This window comes from Anolis sagrei, chromosome 1, assembly GCF_037176765.1.
Source record: "Anolis sagrei isolate rAnoSag1 chromosome 1, rAnoSag1.mat, whole genome shotgun sequence".
Classification (NCBI taxonomy): domain Eukaryota; kingdom Metazoa; phylum Chordata; class Lepidosauria; order Squamata; family Dactyloidae; genus Anolis; species Anolis sagrei.
In genome coordinates this window covers 149,483,978-149,509,437 of record NC_090021.1, presented here as the reverse complement: position 1 = coordinate 149,509,437, position 25,460 = coordinate 149,483,978, and the positions used below count along the sequence as shown (strand labels likewise).

Below are 25,460 nucleotides of genomic sequence, written 5' to 3'. Positions count from 1 at the left end.
TTCTTTTACTTGTACTGTTTTCAGTATTTAAAGATTCCTCGTATAATAGTTGCACTCTTGATTTTCTGGGAGGGACCCACAGTTTAAGAAGCAGTGCTCTTGCCTAACAACATGCACTCCCACCCAGTTTATTGACTTACTCATTTTAGATGGCACTGGACACCACTATGTGCCATGCCTTCATCTGGATTATAAGATTATTTCAATTTGTCATATTTTTAAATACTGGAAAAGCTAGCAACTTGGTGGCCACTACGGGAGACTTCTGTGGGCACGCTGCCCTGAGAATCCCAGCTATAATAAAATCCAGTTCTATGATAATTGGAATCTATGGGAAAATACCATTTTGTCCTTTAATATAAACTCATTATGACACAATGTGGAGTTCTGATGGCCACTTCTATGACCAGGTTGCATAGGAACCTTCCAAAATACACTTCTGGGCTTCAACCCATGTTCCTCAGACACCTGTTTTTCTAAGCCGTCACCCCAAGCTCCCCAAACATCTTTTCGACAACAATATTTGGGCTCACCTCTCATTGATGCTGTCTGTTTTGAGCGTGTATACTCTATCAATGTGGGAGATGTGGAAAACTGGTTCGTCACTAGAAGGGTCAGTTGGCAGTTTTACTAAGACTTCATTTAGAAAAACAGGCTAGAAGAAACAAAGAAGAATTTGAATAAACTGAGCCACAATGATGATTACATGAACTGTTTCTCAAATGGGCAAGAATGGGGCAAGAGTGAAGGAAGCAACAGAAACAATACAACTTATATGATTTAAGGTGATTCTCTAAGCAAAACTTAAAAAATAAGAGGGGATGAAATCCAAAAATTACTCATCAAATCCAAAAATTATTCATAAAATAGTTGTTAAAGTGTTTTGATACGGCTGATGGGCTAATCAATAAAACATACTACTACTAGTAGTCACGTTTAAACATTAGTTGTCAAAGATTTTTGTTGTTCATTCATTCAGTTGTTTCCGACTCTTCGTGACCTCATGGACCAGCCCACACCAGAGCTCCCTGTCGGCCGTCACCACCCCCAGCTCCTTCAAGGTCAATCCAGTCACTTCAAAGATGCCATCCACCCATCTTGCCCTTGGTCAGCCCCTCTTCCTTTTTCCTTCCATTTTCCTCAGCAAAGATTAATGGCTGTCTATTACTTGGCAGTCTTATTTGACTGTTTACTTCACTCACCCCTTTATACATTTTGAATTGCGAATTGGATTTTGGGCTGAAAAGTTTGTCTGATCCAGTAGAGACAAATAGCTTGACCATATAGGTGAGTAGCAGGAAGTCGTTGAAGAGGAAGCCATAGAGTTCCTTGTTGCTCTTTGTCTTATACAGTTTGCCACTGTACAACAGTTTCCGTGGCCCCAAGCAGTTGGTCAGGGAGTTGAAAACCAGTTGCTAAATGGGAGAGAAAACCAGCACACTGGTGTCACCTTGCCATTGCAAACCATTCTACTCAAAAACAAAGTTAGGCCCAAATGCAATTGTTCATCCCAACTAGAGTAGACGCATCACATTATCAAGAAATTGAAAAGCCAACTTTTAAGTAAGTTTAATTCACTATGGCTAAAGCTTTTAGTCAGATTTAACTATTGGCTTTGATCCTAAGGCACGTGAGTAGGGCAACACTCCTCCTTTCACTTCTCCGTTCTATTGCTTTATAAAAATTCAGCTCTTTTAATTAGATTCCTACTGATATCAAAATGTTAAACCTTCCAGCTGTTGTTTGCACTATTGGCAGACTTTGAGCTTCACGGCTGGCTAATAATAATAATAATAATAATAATAATAATAATAATAATAATATATGTATAACCTGCCCTATCTCCCCAAGGGGACTCAGGGAGGCTTCCAACATGATAACAAGCAAACATTCAATGTCTATATAAACAAAAGCAAAAATTTAAACAGAAAAACAGTACAATACGTCACACAGTGGATTAAAATAAGCAGGTGCATCAAATAATTATCATTAAATAATCATTAAAACAATTAAAACTCAATTGAGGTAGGATGTCAACACGTTCCCTTTCCGGATACTTTGAAGCAAGAGAAGAACCTCTGACTTTTGTTTGTCTGGGACTGGATCTACACTGCCAAGTAAAATCCAGATTGTCTGTTTTGAACTGGATTACATGGCAGTGTAGACTGAGGGCCTTTCCACACAGCCCTATATCCAATAATATCAAGGTAGAAAATCCCACAATATCTGCTTTGAACTGGGTTATCTGAGTCCACACACAGAAAATGTGGGATTTTCTCCCTTGATATTCTGGGATATTGGGCTGTGTGGAAGAACCCTGATATAATCTAGTTCAAAGCTGAGAATGTGGACTATCTGCATTGATAATATGGATTATATGGCAGTGTAGAAGGGGCCTGAGAGAGAAGTTAAAATATGCAGAAGATTGTAAACAACCCCTTAAAACAATTACTAAATCTTTCCCAGTTTTAAATATGATTTGTTGGCACACTTTGGGCTGTTATGGCACACAGATTTAAACAGTATACCTATGTGAGCCTAGAACAAATTGTGAGACGTCAGCTATTCCTTATAATTAATTGCATTTCTCATATTAAAATTACCAACTGGGGAAAAATATACAGACTGTGTTGGTGTCATTTAGTGCTTTTAAAACAAAAGCAATGAAAGCCATAACCATAGAATGATCATAGAGCGAGAGGGTCTCAGCCAGTGCCCAGCCACACTTTACCTCCACAAGGCCTTCACATTGCACATGGGACTGCAGCCACTCGAGTCGGTCAGAATTTTCCTTTTCACGCACCCCTTCATTAACCTGAGAGCAAAGTTCTTCAGCACAGTCAAGGGCTAGCTTCAGATTATTGTGATCTGGATGTGTTTCAGATGAATTTTCCAGAATCTTGTTTGGAAAAAAGAGCAAATGAAGGTTGTAATAAGTCTATATAAATAAAAATTTAATGTTCGTTTGTGGGATTAACAGAACTCAAAAACCACTGGACAAATTGACACCAAATTTGGCCACAAGACACCTACTAACCCACGGAGTGACCATCACTCAAAAAACTTGATTTTGTCATTTGGGAGTTGTAGTTGCTGGGATTTATAGTACACCTACAATCAAAGAGCATTCTGAACTCCACCAATGATGGAATTGAACTGAAGGTGGCACACAGAACTCCCCTAACCAACAGAAAACACTAGAAGGGTTTGGTGGGCACTGACCTTGAATTTGGGCGTTGTAGTTCACCTACATCCAGAAAACACTGTGGATTTGGACCAAACGTGCCACCAATATGCCATATTCCCAAATATGAACACAGATGGAGTTTGGGGGAAATAGACCTTGACATTTGGGAGTTGTAGTTACTAGGATTTATAGTTCACCTACAATCAAAGAGCATTCTAACCCCACCAACGACAGAACTGGGGAAAACTTCCCACACAGAACCCCCCTGACCAACAGAAAATACTTAAGGCCATCCAGTCCAACTCCCTTCGCTGGGGCAAGAAAACGTTATCAAAGCCCTCCAATCACAGATATAAATAGATATGATTCACACACAGATGTGAATATATATATATATATATACACACATACACACACACACGCAAACACACATATAAACAAATATACACACACAGCATTATAGCTTTGAAGCATTATAGCTTTGAAAGGGACCCCTAAAGAAGGACAATAATATATTGCATGTTCCAGAGTAGGCAAACCAGACAATCTCCACATCAACACTTTATCGTCTTTATGTTACCCACAAACATACATTACATATATTAGAAATCAACACTTTCCCATTATTTTCCAGATCACCATACTGGGTCACAGCAACGCATGTCAGGGGACGGCTAGTATAGTATAATTCTAAAGAAAACCCACTATTTAAATGTTCTTAAGTATAATTACAGTTCTCTGCGCACCTTAGTTTCTTATTTCAGTTAGCATTTTAAAGAGCAAGCAACTGGATACTCACGCTCTTAATGAGAAGTGGATACCGAGTAATTCTCTGCATAGGTTTCAACAAGAAGCTGGAGAGTGGCATTCCTTTGCAACGAGGATCTGATGCCAGTTTCTGCAAGTTAAAGCAGGATTTTTAAATGACACGGTGGCATTATTTGTACTGATGTCGAATTCTTAAAGGAATGGATATTGGATGCCTGTCATATCTATAGGGAACATGACACTTGAGAGAGAAGGGTGCATTATTAGATGGATGAAACAAACACTTTGTTTTTTCAAGATGTGAAGCAAGGCTCCATTAGATCCAGAACGTCCTGGATCTATACACACACATACAGTTGGAATACAGACCAAAGAAATTCCTCACAAGGAGCTCCTTCCCAACATGACTCCTTAAAAACCATTCAAATGCTAGGGAAGTGATATAATAATAATAATAATAATAATAATCTATATAAATAAAAATGTAATGTTCGTTTGTGCGATTAACATAACTCAAAAACCACTGGATGAATTGACACCAAATTTGGACACAAGACACCTCTCAGGCCAACAGTTGACCATAGCTCATAAAAACACAGCAGAAGAGACTTCAAAAGCTAAAAAACAAAAAAAATACATTACAATGCATGCACAAAACCACACATATATATATATATATATATATACACACACACACACACACACACACACACACGCAAACACACATATAAACAAATATACACACACATATATACACACAAAAACATATATACACAGACTAGGCCACAGCAACGCATGGCACGGGATGGCTAATCTATATAAATAAAAATGTAATGTTTGTTTGTGGGATTAACATAACTCAAAAACTACTGGGCAAATTGACATGAAATTTGGACTCTACACCCCCAACAGACCAATGAGTGACCATCACTCATAAACCTCTCCCAAAAAACAGCAGAAAGTACCTAAAAATCCAAAAATGATAAATGACGATACAGCGCATATACGAAAACATCCCAATCTGTCCATATTTCCTATTTCCTATTTTTAGACTGCAACTCCCAGCAATTCTCCAGATAGATAAGATATATATATATATATTAGATAGATATAGTTAGTAGGTAGATAGATCAATCAGGAGGACTGCTGGGAGTTACAGTCCAAGAATAGGTAGAGAAGGAAGAAAGAAGAAAAAGAAAAAGGGAGGGGAAGGAAGGAAAGAGGTAGAGAAGGAAGGAAGGAAGGAAGGAGAGAAGGAAAGAAAAAAAGGGAAGGAAGGAAGGAAGGAAAGAGGGAAGGATTGAGAGAAATAAAGGAGAGAAAGAGGGGGGGAAGGTTGGCCACAGCAACGCGTGGCGGGTACAGCTAATAATAATAATAATAATAATAATCTTTATTTATAGCCCACCACCATCTCCCCAAGGGGACTCGGGGCGGCTTACATGAGGCCAAGCAATACAATACATCAATATACAAAGAACACAGCAATAAAATATCAAGAAATAAAAGTCCAATACAAAAACCATTACAAATAACACATCAAACAAAATAAACTCGCAGCAATTAAAACACAGTAATAAAAATTGCAAGCACATCTTTAATATATGGGAGCACATATTCCCAAGTCTTGGTTTCCAATTTAATAACGGTGATTATCAGAGATATTGGAGCCGGCAGGACTGCTGACTGAAAGGTCGGCGGTTCAAATCTGGGGAGCGGGGTGAACTCCTGTCTGTCAGCTCCAGCTTCTCATGTAGGGACATGAGCAAAGCCCACAGGATGTTAAAACATCCGGGTGTCCCCTAGGGAATGTCCTTGCAGACTGGCAATTCTCTCACACAAGAAGCGACTTGCAGTTTCTCAAGTCGCTCCTGACATGGAAAACAAAAACAAAAACAAAACAGAGATATCTGCACCCACCCCTTTAAGAGAAAGGTTTAAGAAGGAACAGAATAGCATACTTTCATATACTCTTTGAATTCTGGTTCTTCGTCTGTCTTTTGCTGCAACAGGGTGGCCCCGTTAAGCTGGCAGCTGCAGAAGCGGACATAGGCTTGCATGTGGGACAGTTCAGCAGCCAGGATGTCCCCAATCATCTGCACAGGCATCTTTTCCCCTCCTGTTTTCTTACGAACTCGAAGGGCTCTACAAGTAAAATAAAACAAATACAGGCATAGTGGCTCAATTCAAGGGCTTTCAAAAGAATCAGTAAAGAAACAATGTATTGTCAAAGGCTTTCATGGCCAGAATCACTGGGTTGTTGTAGGTTTTTCGGGCTATATGGCCATGTTCTAGAGGCATTCTCTCCTGACATTTCGCCTGCATCTATGGCAAGCATCCTCAGAGGTTGTGAGGTCTCAGACAGCTTCCTCAGATCTACAGAGATACTTGCAGGAATACCCCAGCAAGCAAGAGTCCAAAAGTGGCAGGCAAAAATCCAGAACCTCAATCCACGGCTGATACCGGATGAGAAACTCTCCCCAGGGAACAGAAGAATGGGCGACTTGGAAGGCACTGAACAGACTGTGCTTTGAGACTATGAGCTGCAGAGCCAATCTTAAGTAATGGAGCTACAAACTGGAATTTGCAACATGCAAGTGCAGAGAAGATCAAACCACAGACCACCTACTGCAATGCGGTCTGAGCGCTGCCACATGCACAATGGAGGACCTTCTTGTAGCAAAACCAGAGGCACTCCAAGTGGCCAGCTACTGGTCAAAGGACATTTAGGATGATGCCAAGTTTATAACTTTCTTTGTGTTCTTAAATTTGCTTCTGACACAATAAATAAATAAATAAATAAATAAATAAATCATTTTAATGGCTGCATTTCACAGAAGCTATAATTTCTCGATGTTATTCAAGTATGGCCCTGGAAATCTCTAGTGTAGTCCCACATAAAGAACATTTTTCCAAGTCGAGCTGATTTAGGAAAAGTAACAGCTGATGCAGAGGCGCTTGTCATCTCCACTGCCATGCAGGAATCCAGAGATATCAAAAGATCAGGTCAGTCCAGGTTCCCAGATTCTACTTCTGATCTTTCACAGGGAGTGCAACCTTTTTTGGATTGAGAGAGCTAATGGGACAAAATATAATGCAACAACGGCAGCACTTACTTCAGCAGTTTTGTATTTGACATGATGAGCTCCTTCCAGTTGACAAAGATTAACCCCATTTCAGCTTCTGAGAGACAGCCTGATTCAGTCATTTGTTTCTGAAAAACCTACAAAGCAGAAAGACATAGAAGAGATGGAACCCTAGCAGGAGACGGACAAAAGCAGAATCTCCCAACTCATAACCCAGTTTTCTCCCATAATGGAAATGATGCGCAACCAGGCATGCATAGATTTTTTTCAAGAATACATCATGAAAAACCAATTGCTCTCTCCACTACTCTCTCTTTCTACACTGCCTGCAGCAGCAAAATAATCGTGTTCAGATGTGCAGCAATTGTATCACTACCTCACCCACAGCACTGACATTTACAAGATATTTTTGATGAACTAGAAAGCATCTAGGGCAGTGATTCTCAACCTGTGGGTCTGTGGATGTTTTGGCCTTCCACTCCCAGAAATCCAAACAGGTGGAAAACTGACTGGGATTTCTGGGAGTTGTAGGCCAAAACACCTGGAGACCCACAGGGTGAGAATCACTGCTGCAGATGAAGATGAGAACTGGAGACAATGTGAGGAAGATTTTGAAGTGACTGGATTGACCTTGAAGGAGCTGGGGGTGGTGACGACCGACAGGGAGGTGTGGCGTGGACTGGCCCATGAAGTCACGAAGAGTTGAAAACGACTGAACGAATGAACAACAACATTCTTCATACCTTAAACGCCTGGGAAAGATCAAACAAGAATGTGAAGGAGATCTTAAAAAACAAAAAAAGTAGCTCAGAGGGTCAATACTATAAAGATTTTTTTCCTTGTCACAAATATTGTCAGAACCGAAAATGTATCTTTTGTTTGGCCACATCTTGTTACTTTCTGTGTGGCAGCAAATGAGAATTCCTACAAAGTTACTTTAACAATTGTATGTTTTTAAAAATCAGTGAGTGGTGACCTAATTTGTCCTTTGCTTAAGACATTTGGTAAGTCTTAGAATTAAAAAAATATTCTAAATTCTATGCATTTTTGTAAAAGATTGCCTTGCATAGATTATCTCTGAATAAAAGATTTCAATACTCAAAAAGGGATGACAGGTCATATTTTATAAATAACTTTTTTGTCCCCTCAAATCTCACCTCGACAACAAGTTGAAGGTCATCCATGTATTTCTCCTCTGTTTGGATCAATTCATGTATGTAACCCTGTCTTTTCCTTTCCATGGGTTGCATTGTGTCGAGGCTTTGGAGATCAGCACACCCTACAAAACAGTACAAACAAAACATGTCATAACATGTCACCGAGTTGCTGACTTAATGCTAAAAATATAGGCTAAAAAGATATCATATCCTTTGATGAATACCGGGAAAGACGCTGATTTGTATTGTCTTTGTTCATATTTGCAGCAGACAGAGTACATACTTCATGAAGCTCATAGGAAGGGCAACCAGAAATGTAGAAAATGTGGGTGTGATAAGTGCAATGCTATGATACAAGAACTTTATGGGAAGTGTTTATTAAAATCTTCTTTATATCATGTTAGTATAGGATGCTAGTTTAATAAACTGTCAACTGACTACTGCAACGCGCTCTAGGTGAGGTTGCCTTTGAAGACTGTTTGGAAGCTTCAAATGGTCTAATGCGTGGCAGCCAGATTGCTAACGGGAGCGGTGCTCCTCTGTTGCGCCAACTCCACTGGCTGCCAGTTTGCTACCGGGCACAATTCAAAGTGCTGGCGTTAGCCTATAAAGCCCTAAACGGTTCTGGCCCAACTTACCTGTCCGAACGCAACTCCCCTTATGAACCATCTATACGTTAAGATCGTCTGGGGAGGCCCTGCTCTCGACTCTGTGTCACAAATACGTTTGGCGGAGACAAGAGACAGGGCCTTTTCAGTGGTGGCCCCTCGCCTATGAAACACCCTTCCCAGGGACATTAGATCATTAGATTTTTTCCCAAACAAAAGTCAAAACCTGGCTCTTCAAGCAGGTGTTTGAAAAGGTAGTGTAACAGACATAGGATTATGGAACAATTGGACTATGAGATCGGATTATATTTTTATCTAGGAGACGAAATGATTTTTTTTTTACTATTGTTATGGTTTTAATTGATATGTTAATGTTTTTAAATGTTTTAAATGTTTCTTATGATGCTGCTGGCATTGAATTATTGCCTTGTGAACCGCCTCGAGTTGCCTGCGGCAAATAAATAAATGTAGCAAATAAATAAATAAATAAATAAACATTATCAGTCCAACAAAAGACTGACTTGTTTTCCCATTTGAAGAGCAGTCTTTCACTGAGGCACCTATAAGACAAGTGGCCTTTTTAGTGGTGGCACCATGGCTGTGGAATACCCCCTCCAGAGAGGTTTGCCCATTCTTATTTTCACCTTCCAAAAAGAGCTTAAAATTGCTGTTTTATTTAATACAGCTGGAGGCGTATTAAATAAAATAGCAATATGTTTGAAACTGTTATTTTCTGCTTTCCTCTGGGTGACAGAGGAGGAAAAGATCAGAAAGAAGGGGGAAAGGCAGGTGTCTTGGTAACAGGAGAGAAAACATAGCGGTGCGAGCTTATAGGCTCTATCTACACTACATTATATGGTCAGTTTATACTCATATAATTCAGTTTTACTGCATCAAACTGCATTATATGACAGTGTAGAAGGGCCATAGCTGCCAACTTCTCAAATGTCCAGCTTCCATGGATGACTGAGAACTGGCAGCCCCCTCCTCCTGTCATTTCTGACTCCTCTTTGTGCAAACACTGTGGAAGTTGCATGAGTTTAGTTGGCTTTTATGTAAGTCACGTGTAATATAGGATCCTGGACAGAGTTCTAGGCTATACCATTTGAAATTAATATTTTTAGAATAGTAAACCTCCATAGTCATGGGGGATATGTTCCTGAACTTTGCATGGGTACATGAAACCATGGATAATAGCAAACCTTACTATTTTTCAATGGGACAAACAACAGAGTTATCAAGAAGGGGATGTAGTTTATATAGGAGGCCCTGAGCGAATAAGTGAAATCACAGGGAAGCGAAACCACGTTCTGCATAAACAGGGATTATATTATGTATCAGTAGTATAGTAAAGGTAAAGGTTTTCCTTGACATTAAGTCTAGTCAAGTCTGACTCTGGGGGTGGTGCTTATCCTCCATTTCTAAGCCAAAGAGCCGGCTTTGTTCATTGACACCTCCTAGGTCATGTGGCTAGCATGACTGCATGGAGCACCGTTACCTTCCTGTCAAAGCAGTACCTATTGATCTACTCACATTAGCATTTTTTTGAACTGCTAAGTTGGCAGAAGCTGGAGCTAACAACAGGAGCTCATCCCACCCCGCAGATTTGAACTGCCGATCACCACGACGTTCTTCGCGCAAACATGCATCTGCCCTTGGACTTTCCAATCGTTTTGTGAGGAGAATTCTTCATTATGATCTTCATTTCCATCCTTACAAGATGACAATTGTGCAGGAATTTTCCGAACGTGACTTCAATTCTCGGAGGAACTTCAAGGTTCTTCTCAAAGTCGTTCCTGAGGACGCTATTGTTTTTTTAGTGATGAAGCCCATTTTCATTTCTGTGGATCCATCAACAAACAAAACGTGCGCTACTGGGCTGACAACAATCCTTGAGAATTGCATCAAAGGCCTTTGCATTCACCTAAAATCACAGTGTGGTGTGCAATTTCCTCAGCTGGAATTATTGGTCCCTGGTTCTTTGAGGAAATTGAAGTCGCAGTGACAGTGAATTCGGACCGGTATGTAAACATGTTACAGGAATTTTTTCCCCATGGCTAGATGGGTTGGACTTAGGGGACATTTGGTTCCAACAAGATGGTGCAACTGCACACACTTCAAGAGCATTGATGGCTATTTTGAGGGACCACTTCCCAGAGCGCCTCATCTCAATTAAGGGCGATTTGGAGTGGCCGGCCCGCTCTCAAGATTTGGCCCCTTGTGATTTTTTTCTATGGGGTTTTTCCCTACAAGATTTGAATACCAACATCCAGGAAGAAATTGCCAACATAACGCCTGCTATGCTGGCATGAGTCATGACAAATGCCAGAAATCGGTTTACTCAGTGTATGGAGAATGGGGGACGTCACCTACCTAATTTGATCTTCAAAACTACGTAAAACAAAACTTTAGGTATGCGCCTACATTATAAAAAAAAAATCTGATTCATAAAATGGGTTTTATTAAGTTTTGAAAAAAGAAAGTTATGCTGCTGCACCGTGTAAAATCAGCATTGAATGTTTGCCATATATGTGTTCTGTGACGTGCCCTAAGGTCCCTTCGGGGTGAGAAGGGCGAAATATAAGCACTGTAAATAAATAAGTAAAAAAATAATTTCTCCTCCCGAGAAGGTCTCAAACTGTCTTGAAGAGCTTTGGGCTTTGTTTGAATCTGAATGTATGAAATTACTCCCAGAGATAAACCCAATTAGGCTAATCATGATGGAAAAGAAATCACACACACATATATTCTTCTGTGTGACCTTTTAATAAAATACGTTTGCATAGTTATTTCCAGTTTTTTTAAAAAACAACAATGACCTCATGCGCAGCATTTGCTGTGTTTGCATGACGAAACACTGATGATTATTTCCAAACGTTTAATAAGAGAAAGCCCTAAAACAAAATGTAGATTAAGGCAACATTCAACACTATGATATGTGAAGAGTTAAATTTCAATTACATTAAAGCAGCATTATGCTGTAGCAGCCCAAATCACCCACTACAACGAGAGGTCTGTCAGCATTCATGTAACAGATGGATCAAAAGCAGCTCACAGCTGAACTGGATAGAAAAGTAATATAAGCCACAAGATACTGTTTGGCAAATACTGTGATATAATAAAGCAATCAGCAAATCACAATTTGTTGGTGTGATTCACTATATTTTTTTTTATAAAAATCAACAAAATTTAATTGTTACATTTCTACTTGTAAAGAAAATAGTTTAGTATTTTCTTTTTGCTGTTTTCATGACTTAAATATCACACAGTCCCAAGCAAGCTTATGTGTTCCTTAGAATGCTTAATCACATTAGATGTTAATTTCTAGGTTCATCTAAAGAACCGAATGCCTAATTTCCCCCTACTCTTGTGAGAGTCTCATGACTATCATTCTAGAAAAATAATCCTATTTCTGGAATGGGGAGCAATTTCTCCCCCCAAATGATTGTGTTAAATTGCCTCGATTATATACTGTAATTCTCTGTAGTTGCATGAAAATGAGTCTTAACCGCACACAAAAAGCTGCAAGAGCAAAGCCATTCGTATTTAAAGCTAAAAACCACAATTCAGAGAGGCAACATATGCACACCTGAAGTCTTAGGATCATATACTTTTGGCTTCTTGTTTTGGACAAGCAGACATTCATGCCAAACAGGAAACAATTTTCGGGGCTTGCAGAACTGCTTGGGATGTGTGCCATACATAGAGGCAATTGTTGGGATGCTCTGATTTGGGGCTTGGCGGGGAAGGAAGGAATATCCCACAGGGAGCTGGTTTAGTTGTGTGCACACTTTTCTGGAACTTGCCTTATGATACAAACATATTCTCTAAGTTGGGACAGAACTTTTTTTATAATTTTGCCTTGAAATACAACAAGCATGCCCTCTCAACAACCAGTGTATCATCTAAAAATGTTTAGCTGGTTGCTGCCCAGGGGATCCTTTGTTGGAAGGTGTTAGCTGGTCCTGAACAATACTCCAAAAACAGGGGAATTCCAGACAAGAATCAATCAGGGGCAGCTAACACCTCCCAACAAAGGACCCCCCAGGCAGCAACCAGCCAGGCCTTGACGGTACAAGGTCATTAAATGCTAATCAAGGTGGCCAATTGCAACATGAATACTTGCCTCCAGCAGACAAGAGTTCTTTCTCCCACCCTGGACTTTCCACAGATATGTTAAGCCCAGTTGTCTAGTCTCCAACAGACCTCACAAACTCTGAGGGTGCCTGCCATAGATATGGGTGGTACGTCAGGAGAGAATGCTTCTGGAACATGGCCATATATCCTGGAAAACTCACAGCAACTCACTATTTCAGATTTTATTTGTGCAATATTGTAAAACGTAAAAATAAAAGGTGTGGGCCCAGATGGTGTTTTTTTAGTGGCAAAGCAATACTGATGCCACGGTATTAACAAAAAGTAAAGATATTTTGTTAATATCCTTATTTCCAGCACATTATAACTATATGAGTTTTGTAGTTGTCCAAACCTAGATTATTACGGGATTTCATAAAGATTTAGTTTACATGTCACATCTAAAACTTATTTTGCTCACCACATTGGAGCCCTTGTTTAATGCAAACAATGTGATTTGCTACTTTGTGCATATATTAACTTTTCAGAGGAAATTTTTAAAATTTTGTTTTCCATCCAATATTTTTCAGAGAAGAATGCACTAAAAGGATCACTGAATAAAGGATGCAATGATATTATTTTTTTAAATTGAGTTATAATGGAAATACGTTGCGACAAATCCAGGCCAATAAACCAATAAACAAAAACAAATTAGGTAAAGTTTTTCTGGTTATTGATGATGTACAATGTTTTAAAATGATTGTGAGTTGTAGTTTTTATGGTATTTATGGTATTTATGTTGTTAGCATCCTCTGATGCTCATGTGAGGCCGCACTGAGTCCCCCTTGTGGGGAGAAGGGTGGAATATAAATATATGGAATAAAATAATAATAAATACCAAAACTCTAGTAATGGGCTAATTTCAGTTTTGAATAATGTGCAACTCACTCATGTAATGTTCTGTTTTCACATTACTGTCCCAAACATTGGATTGTCAATTTTTTTTGTTAAGATGGTACATCACAATGGCAGTCAATGACAACAGACTAGCAGACTAGTTTTTGTACTGATGTAGCATCCTGGCATCAGCTAAAAGTCCTATTATGTGCAAAAAGAAGAAAAAGAAAAGAAGTGTGGGGGGGGGGGGGGGCGGTACTGTCAGGTGAAGGTTGAGCTATTCACTAATACTGGTCATATATTATTTTTTGAGAAATGATCACAGTAAAATACAAAGAAGTTTAAAACTTCATTCTTAGCATGATGTAGGCACATAATCATTCTGTATTGCACAATCCATTAGATAAAGCAATCCATTCAAATACACATACATCCATCTTATTTAGGTGACAATCTCAAATACTAGCAGGTAAGTGCCAAGGACCACAGTGGGATTTACCACCGAGTAACGTGTATAGGATTGAATTGTGGTCCTATACACATTTGGTAGAAGATAAAGCCCCATGAAAATGTGACTGAAGAAACATTGTGCCTGGGATTGTATGCGACGCAAGAGGCTGAACAAAGTGTTTCATTGGGAGCACAGTGTGGCCTAGACTCTGCTTTCTATGAGTTGGGAAGGCCTCTCTTTCTGAAGGATCAGGGCTCACGGGAAGGGACTGGGCATTAGAGGAGGAAGGGATCAAACTGTCACAATCTGAAAGATGGACAGCAAGGTGTAGGGGACTTTCAGACTTTTCCATACACAGCTTTGACCACAAAAAGCTTGCCACAAAACCAGATTTGGCTTGCATCTGTTCCGTTTTAACACACATCTGTAGATGATCTAAAACCCAGAAGACACAGTGGCAGCATAAAGTGCATAAAAAGCACATAGGATTTGATTTTATCTCTGCACACCTCTCCCCCCGCCCCCCGCCCAATTACTGCCACTGTGGTTGTAATCATAAATGAAGTGCATTGTGAGAGATAGATATATAATAAATCAGCAAAATAAACATATGGTGCAACATCACGAGAACAGAACTGTCCATGTAAAAAGTACCAATAGTAGGTCTTTGTGTGTCTACAGTTGCACCATGTCAAGAGATAACTTGACAAGGACACTAATCATTCATCACTGTTCCTAATAAAGGGAATAGAAGAAACCGTAATGGAAAGTGCAGAAAGCCACACAAAGACCCACTAAGCAGTTTGCAGAAATTGACTGTAAATTTACAGCACAGAACCAAATTTGAAGTCTTGAGTGGATTTAATATTGAAGCGAAGCCAATGATTTTTTTCAGAGAGGTCTGAACAGGCTGTCCACCCTGCCTCCATGTTATAGTCAAACTTGGGTAGTGGGTCTCTGAGGTGCTTTCACCCAGGAAGACAACATTGGATCCTTAAAAAAAGAAAAGAAAAAGAAAAAAGACAAAGAAAATTAGGAATAAACGACACAAAGAGGAAATGTAAGACAGTAAACTTCTTATTAACAGGTTTTCTTGAGAAATCTTGATGCGAGAAATTCTAAAATCCCTGGTTCCAAAAGGAGGACTTAAATTTTTTGTATCATTGGCTGCTGTGACATGTATTCTCTCCATTGGGAGTTGGCAAATAGGCTGAGCATGCCAAAAAAAGAAGTGGGGTGGTACATTTCAGTGTGTTATCAAGGTTGCTTTGCTCTTTCTCAGTGTTTGACTTTATTTGTGAAAAAGGCAGGTCCCTGCACTTGAAGAGTTCCTTATAATGCGATGCTGTAGTCCAACACAAAGTAGAACTTTCCACATTTTCTTGTATGACCTGTTGTTTTCCCCCCCAGTACAGATTGTTGGAAATATCCACTTGGAAGTGAGAATGTACCGATCACAAATATGCTAGCAGAACCTGCACACTCAGGATCCTGACACATTGAAGTGTTTATAGTAAAAATTCTAATTGTAGCTCTTTGCTACCTGAGTAGCAATTTGCTTTTCAGTGCCTTAAAGGCTGGCATACAATAACTGATCACAGGCCATAAAGCAGAAATGTGGGGAGACAGTTTCCAACAGACCCCTCAACCTCTGAGGATGCCTGTCATAGGTATGGATGAAACGTCAGGAGAGAATGCTACTGGAACATGGCCATACAGCCCAGAAAACTCACAACAACCCCGTGGGAAGACTGTTTCGAATGATTTCAATGTTTATTTAATGGAAAGAGAACACTAGGAAAGTAATTAGTGGAAGTTACTGTTTAAACATCCAATTAGTCATTGCAACAGTTACAGCTTTTATTAAAGGAATGATTTTTTGTTTTTGTTTTTGAAAAGTATCTAAAATTGTTCGATTATTTGAAAATTTCTGTGGGCTTGTAGTACAAAACATATTGTTTTTCAATTGTGTGTTTTTTGCCTCAACACTAAAAACAGAGCACAGGGCAGCAGCATGAGATTCAGCATGAAGAAGCACTTAAATCACACAATATATCTCCTCCACACCTCAGTGATTATAAAAAGAGTTATATAAGGAAGACTGATTCTTATTATTCCTTTTCTCTAAAAGAAAGAACACAGTACAGCTCTAGTAAGAAGTTAGCAGCCAATCTGGGAAACATCAGATGTATTTAGGCTTTGTGTGCTACTTTTTAAAGAAATACCAATGTTCAAAGGGGTAAGTATCATGTCTACAGATCAGGATTTAGTGCTACATCTCTGCTTAATCAATATTTTTTAACACAAATAGTGATTTCTCTTTCCGCCTGCGACCTGTTGTAACTCAGGGAAACTCTCAGAAGGGAAAGAATCCTTACCATTAGGATAGAGGAGTATGCTTTTGGTCATGAAAATTAAGGACATGGAAAAAAGCCAAGAGAAATCTTTTGTCTCAAAAATGTTCACATATATCTGGTTCTAGAGTGTTCAAGTGTGTTAAACATGTCACAAGATTGCAAGTCCTTATGCCAGGTTGTGCTGCTCAAGAGTGATAAACATGTTGCAATTTGGGAAATACTATCAACATCTAAGGAAAGCTGCAAGGTCCAACTAGAATACAGATACATTTCATTTTACTGAACACGTGAAACATGTTAAGATATTTTTAGTGATCCAGTGGCCACCTTGACTTTTTTAGTTGAAAAAGTGGGAAAATCTATGGATTGAGACACTTGCAAATATTCAAAGGGTAAATTCAAGCGATGGAATTCTACTATACCAAAACCAAAAGGTGCAAGAGGAAAAAATTAATTAATATTTGACTTAAAGCCTTTTCACTTACATTGCTGGCTTGGATCAGAGTCTGTGGTCATCTTCACGTAATTGGAAGGAAAGAGGCCAGAAACGCCATTGATTTCCCCTTGCCACCAATCCAGATCATCTTTGTTTAAGACATTAATAAGCTGTCCCTTGGAGAAGCTGAGCTCATCCTCATTGTTTGCCAAGTAGTCATACATTGCTATCACTTGACATACTGGAAAATAAGGAAATTGTCACATTACATTGCATTATTTAGTAGCACCAACATGCCAAACATTGCTTCACAACTAGAGCTGATTCAGGAAAAATGGGTGCCATTTCTAATTATCGCTTTCCCAATTCCAGTGCTGTAACTGGTTAGAATCATATAACATTATGTAACAAAATATGAAAAATGTTCTGCTCCTGGTTTGAAAGTGTTATTTCTTGTATAATTGTGTGATACTTAATTTGAAAGTAGTTGTTATACTGCAGAAACTTCATTTCTCTGGCTGCCACAAACTATGTAGAATTGGTTGACATTTGATGAGATATTAATTGAGAAACAATACCAAAATGTGCTGCAGAATGTTCCGCAAAATGTTTTTGCAGTTCCATATACTTTTTCCATATTTATATGATAGAACAATCATAAAATGACATTTATACCCCAGGAACAAAAATCATGTTACATAGTGTAATGAATGACTAGCTTGCTCCAGGTGGAGATTGCCTTTTGAAAACCTGCTTATTGTTTATATATACATGGTAAAAGTTTCCCCTTGATGTTAAGTCTAGTTGTGTCTGACTCTGGGGGAGGGGGGGGGGGGTGCTAATCTCCATTGCTAAGCCAAAGAGCTAGTGCTGTTCGTAAAGATCATGTGGTTGGCATGACTGCATGGAGCACTCTATATATGTAGGCAGAGAGGAAAGGGTCTTTTACAAGTTCTACATTGAAAATAATCTACTTCTTTTGTTAAAAGTAGCTATTGGGGTAGATTTGTATAATGTATACAAATGTATATAATGTATTTTCCCCTAAATCTAAGGAAAATATAAGTAAGCTTTCAGATACTCACCTGGGACAGCAGCAGGAGGAGTCTTTTCACTGCTTGGACCTAAAAGTTTCACATGAGTAGCAGGAAACCATCCTTTTTGTCTTTTTTTCCCTCTAGCCTGCAAAAAGAATTTAAAACTGTCATTAATCAAAATGCAAATAATGAGCAATCCTCATTAAAACACTAAAATAAACTTACATTCCTTACTACTACTATGTTGAATTATATTAGGTGATAATCCACACAACACAATTATAGTGCTTTGATTCCACGTCAACAGCCATAGCTCTGTTCTCCTTTCCCTGTCGTGAGAATGGATTACAGACATCTCAGTATCTCACCAAATTAATAAACCAAGGAAACAATAGGGCAGAGCTATGGAAATCAAACTGGCATTAAACTGTGGATATAGCCTGAACTGCAAACTGTAAGTGACATTGAGAGGACTAGATATTTAATAAGAATGTACAAACTCATTTGAAGGCAAACTTTCTATATATAGTATCATGAAATTGGACACTGGACAACAAAAGATACTGAATGTCGTTGTAGAAAATCTACATCTGCAAAATGGTAGCATATATAGAGATCATTCTTTCCAACCTTGAATGTGTTCTAGTAAATATAAATCCTTCAAATCTGCAGTTAACTAAACCTGATCGTGAGGTGGGTCTGCAGAAAGCTATTATATTGAAAGGTAGGTGTAAAAGGATTAAAATGTTTGTTTTTTGCGAGTAACATTAACGATTTTTGAACTTTATTTCAAAATGCCAACAAACACTTCCTTTTAAAAACTGTCTTGTTTTTACCCAGTAAAACAACCACAGAAAGCCACAAAGACATATTATTTTGTTAATGTGGAGATATAAAATGTTTATGAATATGTTACCAATAAGTAAGAATCGATCTCTGTTACCTGCAATTCTCCTTGCCACCACCCACTAGAGTTTTTTTTCAAAATTAGTATCAGCTGTCCGGGGGCAAGGCTCAGTTGCTCTGCTCCTGATGCAGTATAGGCTGTGGTAACCTGAGCAATTTCTAAAATAAAACATATAACAGTGAAAAATTAATCATTGCCAAAGACAAGCATACATACATACACACAATGAAATGTTCAATACTCACCAGGTTTTCTACTTAACGTTCCTGTTTTGCTAGCAGTAGCAGAACTCTACAACAAGGAAAAGAAAAATCAAAAAGAAATGTCAGAAGAGGTATAAAGTAAAGGTAAAGGTTTCCCCTGACATTAGAAAGGGTGCTAGTTTGAAGCCCTGGGTCAGCATGAGCTGCCGACTATCAAGCCCAGCTTACTGTTGACCTAAGCAGTTCGAAAACAGCTTGTGCTGTAATTAGAAAAAATAGGTACCATTAAAACAAGTAGGGGAGATATTTTATTACACCATAAAAAAAGAAAAAAGACCAAAAAATGCTGGTGACCAAAAAGGAAGGAGGACGTCCTGATGGCTCTCTGTCATAGAGAATGGAACGACAGCACCCCCTTTGGCTGGATTTTGAGCACAACCTTCCAAGGCGCTGATGACAACACTATATAACATGCCTCCTTTCTGTCTGTTCTGTCCTTGTCTGTCCAAGCAGCATTGCATGTTTGCTGTATATGTGTACTGTGATCCGCCCTGAGTCCCCTTGGGGAGCTAGGGAAGAATATAAATAAAGTGTTGTTGTTGTTGTTGTTGTTGTTGTTATTATTATTATTATTATTATTATTATTATTATTATTATTATTAGAAACAACAAGATGAGTCCACAGCAGACAAGATCACTCTGCTGGCTGTTGTATTGGATCACACGTCGGACACTTCCCAAGTGTCTAGGACTGTATGATGTATCGGCAAATAATGCGTGCAGATCTCAGTAAGGTGGCCTTGGTAATTTTGCAGCTGGCAGATGGTAATTTTGTCAGCGCCAATTGTGTTTAAGTGCAGGCCAAAGCCTTTAGGCACTGCACCCAGTGTGCCGATCACCACTGGGGCCACCTTAACTGGCTTGTGCCAGAGTCTTTGCAGTTCGATCTTTAAATCCTCATATTGTGTTAGCTTTTCCAGTTGTTTCTCTTCAATCCTCCTGTCACCTGGGATGGCAACATCGACGATCCATGTTTTGTTTTTTAACACGATCATAAGGTTAGGAGTGTTGTGCTCCAAAACTCTGTCAGTCTGAATTTGGAAGTCCTAGAGGAGTTTGACGTGTTCATTTTCTGTAACTTTTTCCGACTTGTGAACCCACCAGTCCTTTGTCGCAGGCAGATGGTATTTGTGGCACAAGTTCCAATGAATCATCTGAGCAACGGTGTTGTGCCTCTGCTTATAGTCTGTCTGCGTGATCTTCTTGCAACAGCTCAGGATGTGATCTATTGTTTCATCTGCTTCCTTGCAGTCTTCATTTGGGATCTGTCATAGACTTTTCAATTCTGGCGTTGATGGCATTGGTTCTAATGGCTTGTTCTTGGGCTGCCAGAATCAGGCCCTCCGTCTCCTTTTTCAAAGTTCCATTTGTGAGCCACAACCATATTTTTTCTTTGTCAATTTGGCTCTCAATTTTTCCCAGGAACTGTCCATGGAGAGCCTTCTTTCGCCAGTTTTCTCTTCTGCTCTGGATTGTTTTTACAGCATTCACTCTTTGTCTTTTGCACTTGAAGCAATTTACTGCTATTGACTTCCCTCAATGTTGGTTCTTGACTACCTTTCACACAATCTGCTGGTGCGTGTTTCTCTTCTTCTCTCGTTTGTTTCACTTGCACAAGCCCTCTGCCTCCTGATTTTCTGGGCAGGTAAAGTCTGTCGGCATCACTATGCAGGTGTAATGAGTAGTGGATTGTCATCGGTTTTCCTGGTTTTCTGTCCAGATCATCCAGCTTTGCTTGTGTCCTGTTCACAATCCCAGGAGTGTATCTAATGACTGGGATGGCCCAAGTGCTGATAGCCTTGATCGTATTTCCGCCATTAAATTTGCTCTTCAAAACCTTTTTGACTCTTTGGATATATTTTTTGCTGACCACATTTTCACATGCCGAAGCTTGATATTATTATTATTATTATTATTATTATTATTATTATGGAAAAGCAACTTTCCTTTTAAATTTTGTTCCTGTTTTCAAGGTGCTACCCCAGAGAGTTTCCCTTTTTTAGAGGATAGAGTTTCCCTGCATAGATCCTGTTCCACTCTCTGCAAGACTAGCAGTCCTATTGGAGCTGACTGCACTAACCACCTGAAGCAAAGGAAAGCTGTTCCAGTCTAGTGTCACATGCAGGTCTATCTAGAAAAGAGGCCCATTTCTGTTTTGGGATACTGCACCTCCCCTCTCTGTCCCCCTCCCCCCCAAAAAGCAGGAAAAACGTACATCCTGATCCTTTGGTTTGACATAGTTTGAAGGAAAGATCCCAGTTCTATCACCAATGCTTCCAGTCCACCATTCTCCATCTTTCTGAAGGACTAGAATTTCTTCACCTTCAGCGAATGTTAAATCACCTGGTTCAGAACTTGTGTATGAATATAGTGCTATATACTCTGAAAAAGTAAAAAAGTAAAAACAATTTCAGCCACCTAGCAGAACTACTGTATATATGATCGCTTTTACCCTTGAAGTGCCTTTTAAATCCTCAAACTCAAACCCATCAGTTTTTTCAGGAAAAAAATAATGAAAAGAATTGCTTTATTTTTTACTATCTTGAATAAAAGCAATGTCAAATATTGTAGCCATCTACAATTTTTTCCTTTGTAATTACTTAAAGTCAGACTCTGGAAGATCTTGGAATAAAATCAAACTCACACAACTGGACACATGTGGATTATTCCTTCTTTCCACAATCCTATAAAGACAGTTCTAAAGTTTTCCTACTCAAACCTCCTGAATGCATCAGCCCCAACTCCCATCCGCCCCCTAGTGGCCAAACACTGTGCCCATACTCTATTAACTGCAGTTTCAATTTCTCTCACAAAACAGATGTCTTATCTACACTACCTTCCCCAACTGTACCAAGCCTCCCTCCCCCCACCTCCCTTCTTTATGGCAGAGAATCAAAGCAGCCAATCCCTGGCTGATATGGATGATCCTGACATTTAAATAAGTTTAATAGATATGTAAACCAGGATATGTGTTAAGAATGCATGCAAAATTGCACTATCGTGTGGCTTTTGGTGCAGGTATTATCAGAAAGATACGCAAGATTCTGTGTACTATACTATGCTTCACACCTACAAAACTGACATTTTTAAAGAAGTTTTATTTCCTACTCAAGCTGCCTTAAGGTTGTCAAAAGCCACTAAAGAATTCCACTAGAACTGGTAAGTTTGGGATTATGTGATATATTGCTCTCTTTTCCTTGATTGAGATGCCACATTCCTTCTATCTGTGGCCAGTATTTTCCAATCATTCATACTTTTTCACCATTTCTTCTCCAAACTCTAGGCCGTTCCAGACAGGCCCTATATCCCAGGATATGAGTATATGTCCTCCCCCCCCCCCCCTTTGTGTGAAAGCTTGATTCCACAACCCCCGCTATAATGAGCCCTCTTCCGCAAATAACCTGCTTCTAATTTATCTCACCCGAGTTTTTAATTAGTTTTTCTTTTAATTATTACATGTAGCCCGCCCATTGTTACTGTGTTTGTGCTTATTGTAATTTTATATTGTTATGCATTCACATGTTTTATGTAATTATGATGTTGTCGTTTATTGTTTGCGTTTTCGGTTCGCGTTTTTGGTTTTACTCTGTTGTAATTTGTTGTTTGGGCTTGGCTTCATGTAAGCCGCCCTGAGTCCCCATCAGAGAGATGGTGATGGGGTATAAATAAAGATGATGATGATGATGATTATTATTATATGATCCCAGGTTTTCTGTTTGAACTGGATTATATGAATCCACACTGCCAGATAATCTGGGATAAAGAGATAATCTGGGATCATATCCTGGGACAGAGTGCCTATCTGGAAGGACTCTATTTTATTAAAAACTTAGGGGAAAAACTCCAAACAATGCAAAGGTTAGGGCAAAGATTCTATAAATATAATTCTTACCTTCTCCTAAAGTATATGATGGCTTTGTAAGTTTCTTATTTATAGCTGCATAAACAGCTTCTGGCCTGCAGATTAAAAAAAAAGTTATTTTGGCCATTGCAAGATACAGTGTTTGCTATTCAGTGATATGTGATTCAAAACTTACAAAACACAATCAATCCACAGAAACAATAACAAAACAAAACCAACACAATTTGCGGTTTATGGCTATCAACAATCAACCCTAGTGTCTTCCCACACTCATCTGCTAATTCTTCTCCTGATGTGCATATATGTAGGATACTGAAATTTCCCACTTCTAATTAACATGAGCCACAGTTTAGTATGTTATTCAAAACCCAATCTATGATTAATCTTGGTTTGTTGAAACAAGCTAGTTTTATAGCCCAAGAAAATCAGAATTAAGATCAACTGAAGACTATAGTAGGGGGATTCCGCACTGGTTCCACTGAAAAAGAATTTCACATGAGGGTGCTTAGTTTGTAAACTCTCCTCCCTCTCCAGTGGCTCCTATAGACACTATTTTGTTAGCTGAATTCTTCCTAAAAGATAAGAGGATCTTCCAAATGTCCTCTAATATCTCAGTTATCAAATCCACTGTTATTCAGCTTCCAAACTATTAGCTAGAAGACCTCTAGTCTAGAATGAACTAAGCCAGTGGTTCTCAACCTGTGGGTCCCCAGGTGTTTTGGCCTATGATTCTCAGAAATCCCAGCCAGTTTGCCAGCTGTTAGGATTTCTGGGAGTTGAAGGCCAAAACATCTGGGGACCCACAGGTTGAAGACCACTGAATTAAGCAGTCTGCAACATGGCTGGAATGAGAGGCCATGAGTAGCGAGCCAATCTGGAACTAGTGGGGGGCTCCTGTTTCGACATTCTTGACCTTCTGGATGACTCTGGGGATCAATAGAAGAGGAAAAGGGAAACCAAAGAGGTCTTGCATTACTTTTTAAATAGTATGTTCTACTCAAGTGCCAGTATGCATGTCACAAGCATCAATATTGATAGAAGTGGCAAAAACACTCATGAAGGAGGAAATAGTCTAAAGAAGCATCTGCTGATACTGTAGACCTGTCAGGAGAAGAAAAAACAAGGGAGGCCACTATGTGCCTCACTTGGCCTTGCCTCAAGACACACCAAAGGATCCCTGCTAGAGAAATGCTTGAAAGACTCAGAAGATGACCTAGGAGACTGGAATATAAGCACCCCATTCCTTCTATTACAACCCCAGAGTACTGCTGCTGCATTTTTCCATTTCGGAAGGAGAGTTAGCATAGGCTGTGTTTCTACACTGGGGCGCATGCTCTTTGATCTCAACTTAAATTATGTGACAACACAGGAATACTATATGCTCCTGTCAAAGCTAAAGTCAAGTAAGGGAGAGGAATTCTGTGTGTGCTCTTACTTGTGGAGCTAGATTTTCCCAGAGATGTCACCTCTACTGCCTCTTAAGGAATGAATAGCACATATGAGGGGAAAAACAGCCCCTACCTGAACCCTGGTTGCAGGAAGAAGATATAAATGATATTGGGCCCCAAAAAAGAGAGGGGGGTGGGTGACTGTGGGATGCCTGGGTTCTTACCATCCCCATACTGGTGTTAGTACCAGTGAACTCAGTTCTCTATCTGCCAATAACAGTGGGAGGGCAGGATCACTGCTGTCCTACCCTCCCGTCTTCATAGTCCTCAGTGTACAATAAAGATTAGAGTGGAAAGTCATCTTTCTATTGCTGTAATAGCTACTGGACCCAAACAGATGTGATACCTTGACTTACGAGTTTAGTTTGTTCTGTGACCGAGCTCTCAACTCAAATTAATCTTATGTCAAAGCAGACATTGAAATCAATTGAAATGCTATTACTCAATTCCAACCCCACAAAAACCATAACATTTCTGATATTTATTTTTAAAGAAAAATGTACTTTATAAATACCAAATAATGTATACAAATTAATAATAATGCATAATAAAAGAGAATGTAAAGAAATAAGCTGGATTTATTAAGACTTCACTTAAACTTCTTCTTGTGTGCCACTTTAATAAGCTTCATGGGATGTGCTTGAATGCTAACAGGCACTTGGTTCAATGTCTTGACTTCATGATTTATTTTCAGGAAAGGTAAGGGAAGCTCTCTCGGGATAGGAGCAGGCAGAACTGGAAGGATAAAGGCCAATAACTTAAGTTTCCTTTTCCTGTTATGAGTGGGAAACTTCAGTAAAATTCTCCTGCAATGATCAATTAGACTGACAGGTATCTGTGTAACTTGCCTATTTTAATCAGGATACAAGTTTACTGATGACAGACTCCTGGCCCCTTGGCTTTCCTACAATCTCCCAAAGCC

At 39.3% G+C, this 25,460-nt stretch overlaps 1 protein-coding gene across 6 annotated transcripts in view; it reads right to left on the bottom strand.

Moving 5' to 3' along the window:
• Positions 1-25,460, bottom strand: part of ITSN2 (intersectin 2) — an 88,066-nt gene that overhangs the window by 8,317 nt on the left and 54,289 nt on the right. For 5 of the 6 annotated variants that reach the window (XM_060785196.2, XM_060785188.2, XM_060785204.2 and 2 more), the window contains 13 exons: positions 23,121-23,185; positions 21,444-21,610; positions 19,211-19,256; positions 19,002-19,123; positions 18,107-18,203; positions 17,071-17,262; positions 8,199-8,320; positions 7,072-7,178; positions 5,917-6,100; positions 3,987-4,085; positions 2,732-2,899; positions 1,203-1,415; positions 534-655 (listed from right to left, as the gene is read on the bottom strand). In XM_060785196.2, coding sequence (XP_060641179.2) covers positions 534-655; positions 1,203-1,415; positions 2,732-2,899; positions 3,987-4,085; positions 5,917-6,100; positions 7,072-7,178; positions 8,199-8,320; positions 17,071-17,262; positions 18,107-18,203; positions 19,002-19,123; positions 19,211-19,256; positions 21,444-21,610; positions 23,121-23,185 — 1,704 coding nt within the window. Of the gene's footprint in view, positions 1-533; positions 656-1,202; positions 1,416-2,731; positions 2,900-3,986; positions 4,086-5,916; positions 6,101-7,071; positions 7,179-8,198; positions 8,321-11,553; positions 15,222-17,070; positions 17,263-18,106; positions 18,204-19,001; positions 19,124-19,210; positions 19,257-21,443; positions 21,611-23,120; positions 23,186-25,460 lie in introns of those variants that run through there. The other variant, XM_060785240.2, reaches the window with a different exon arrangement.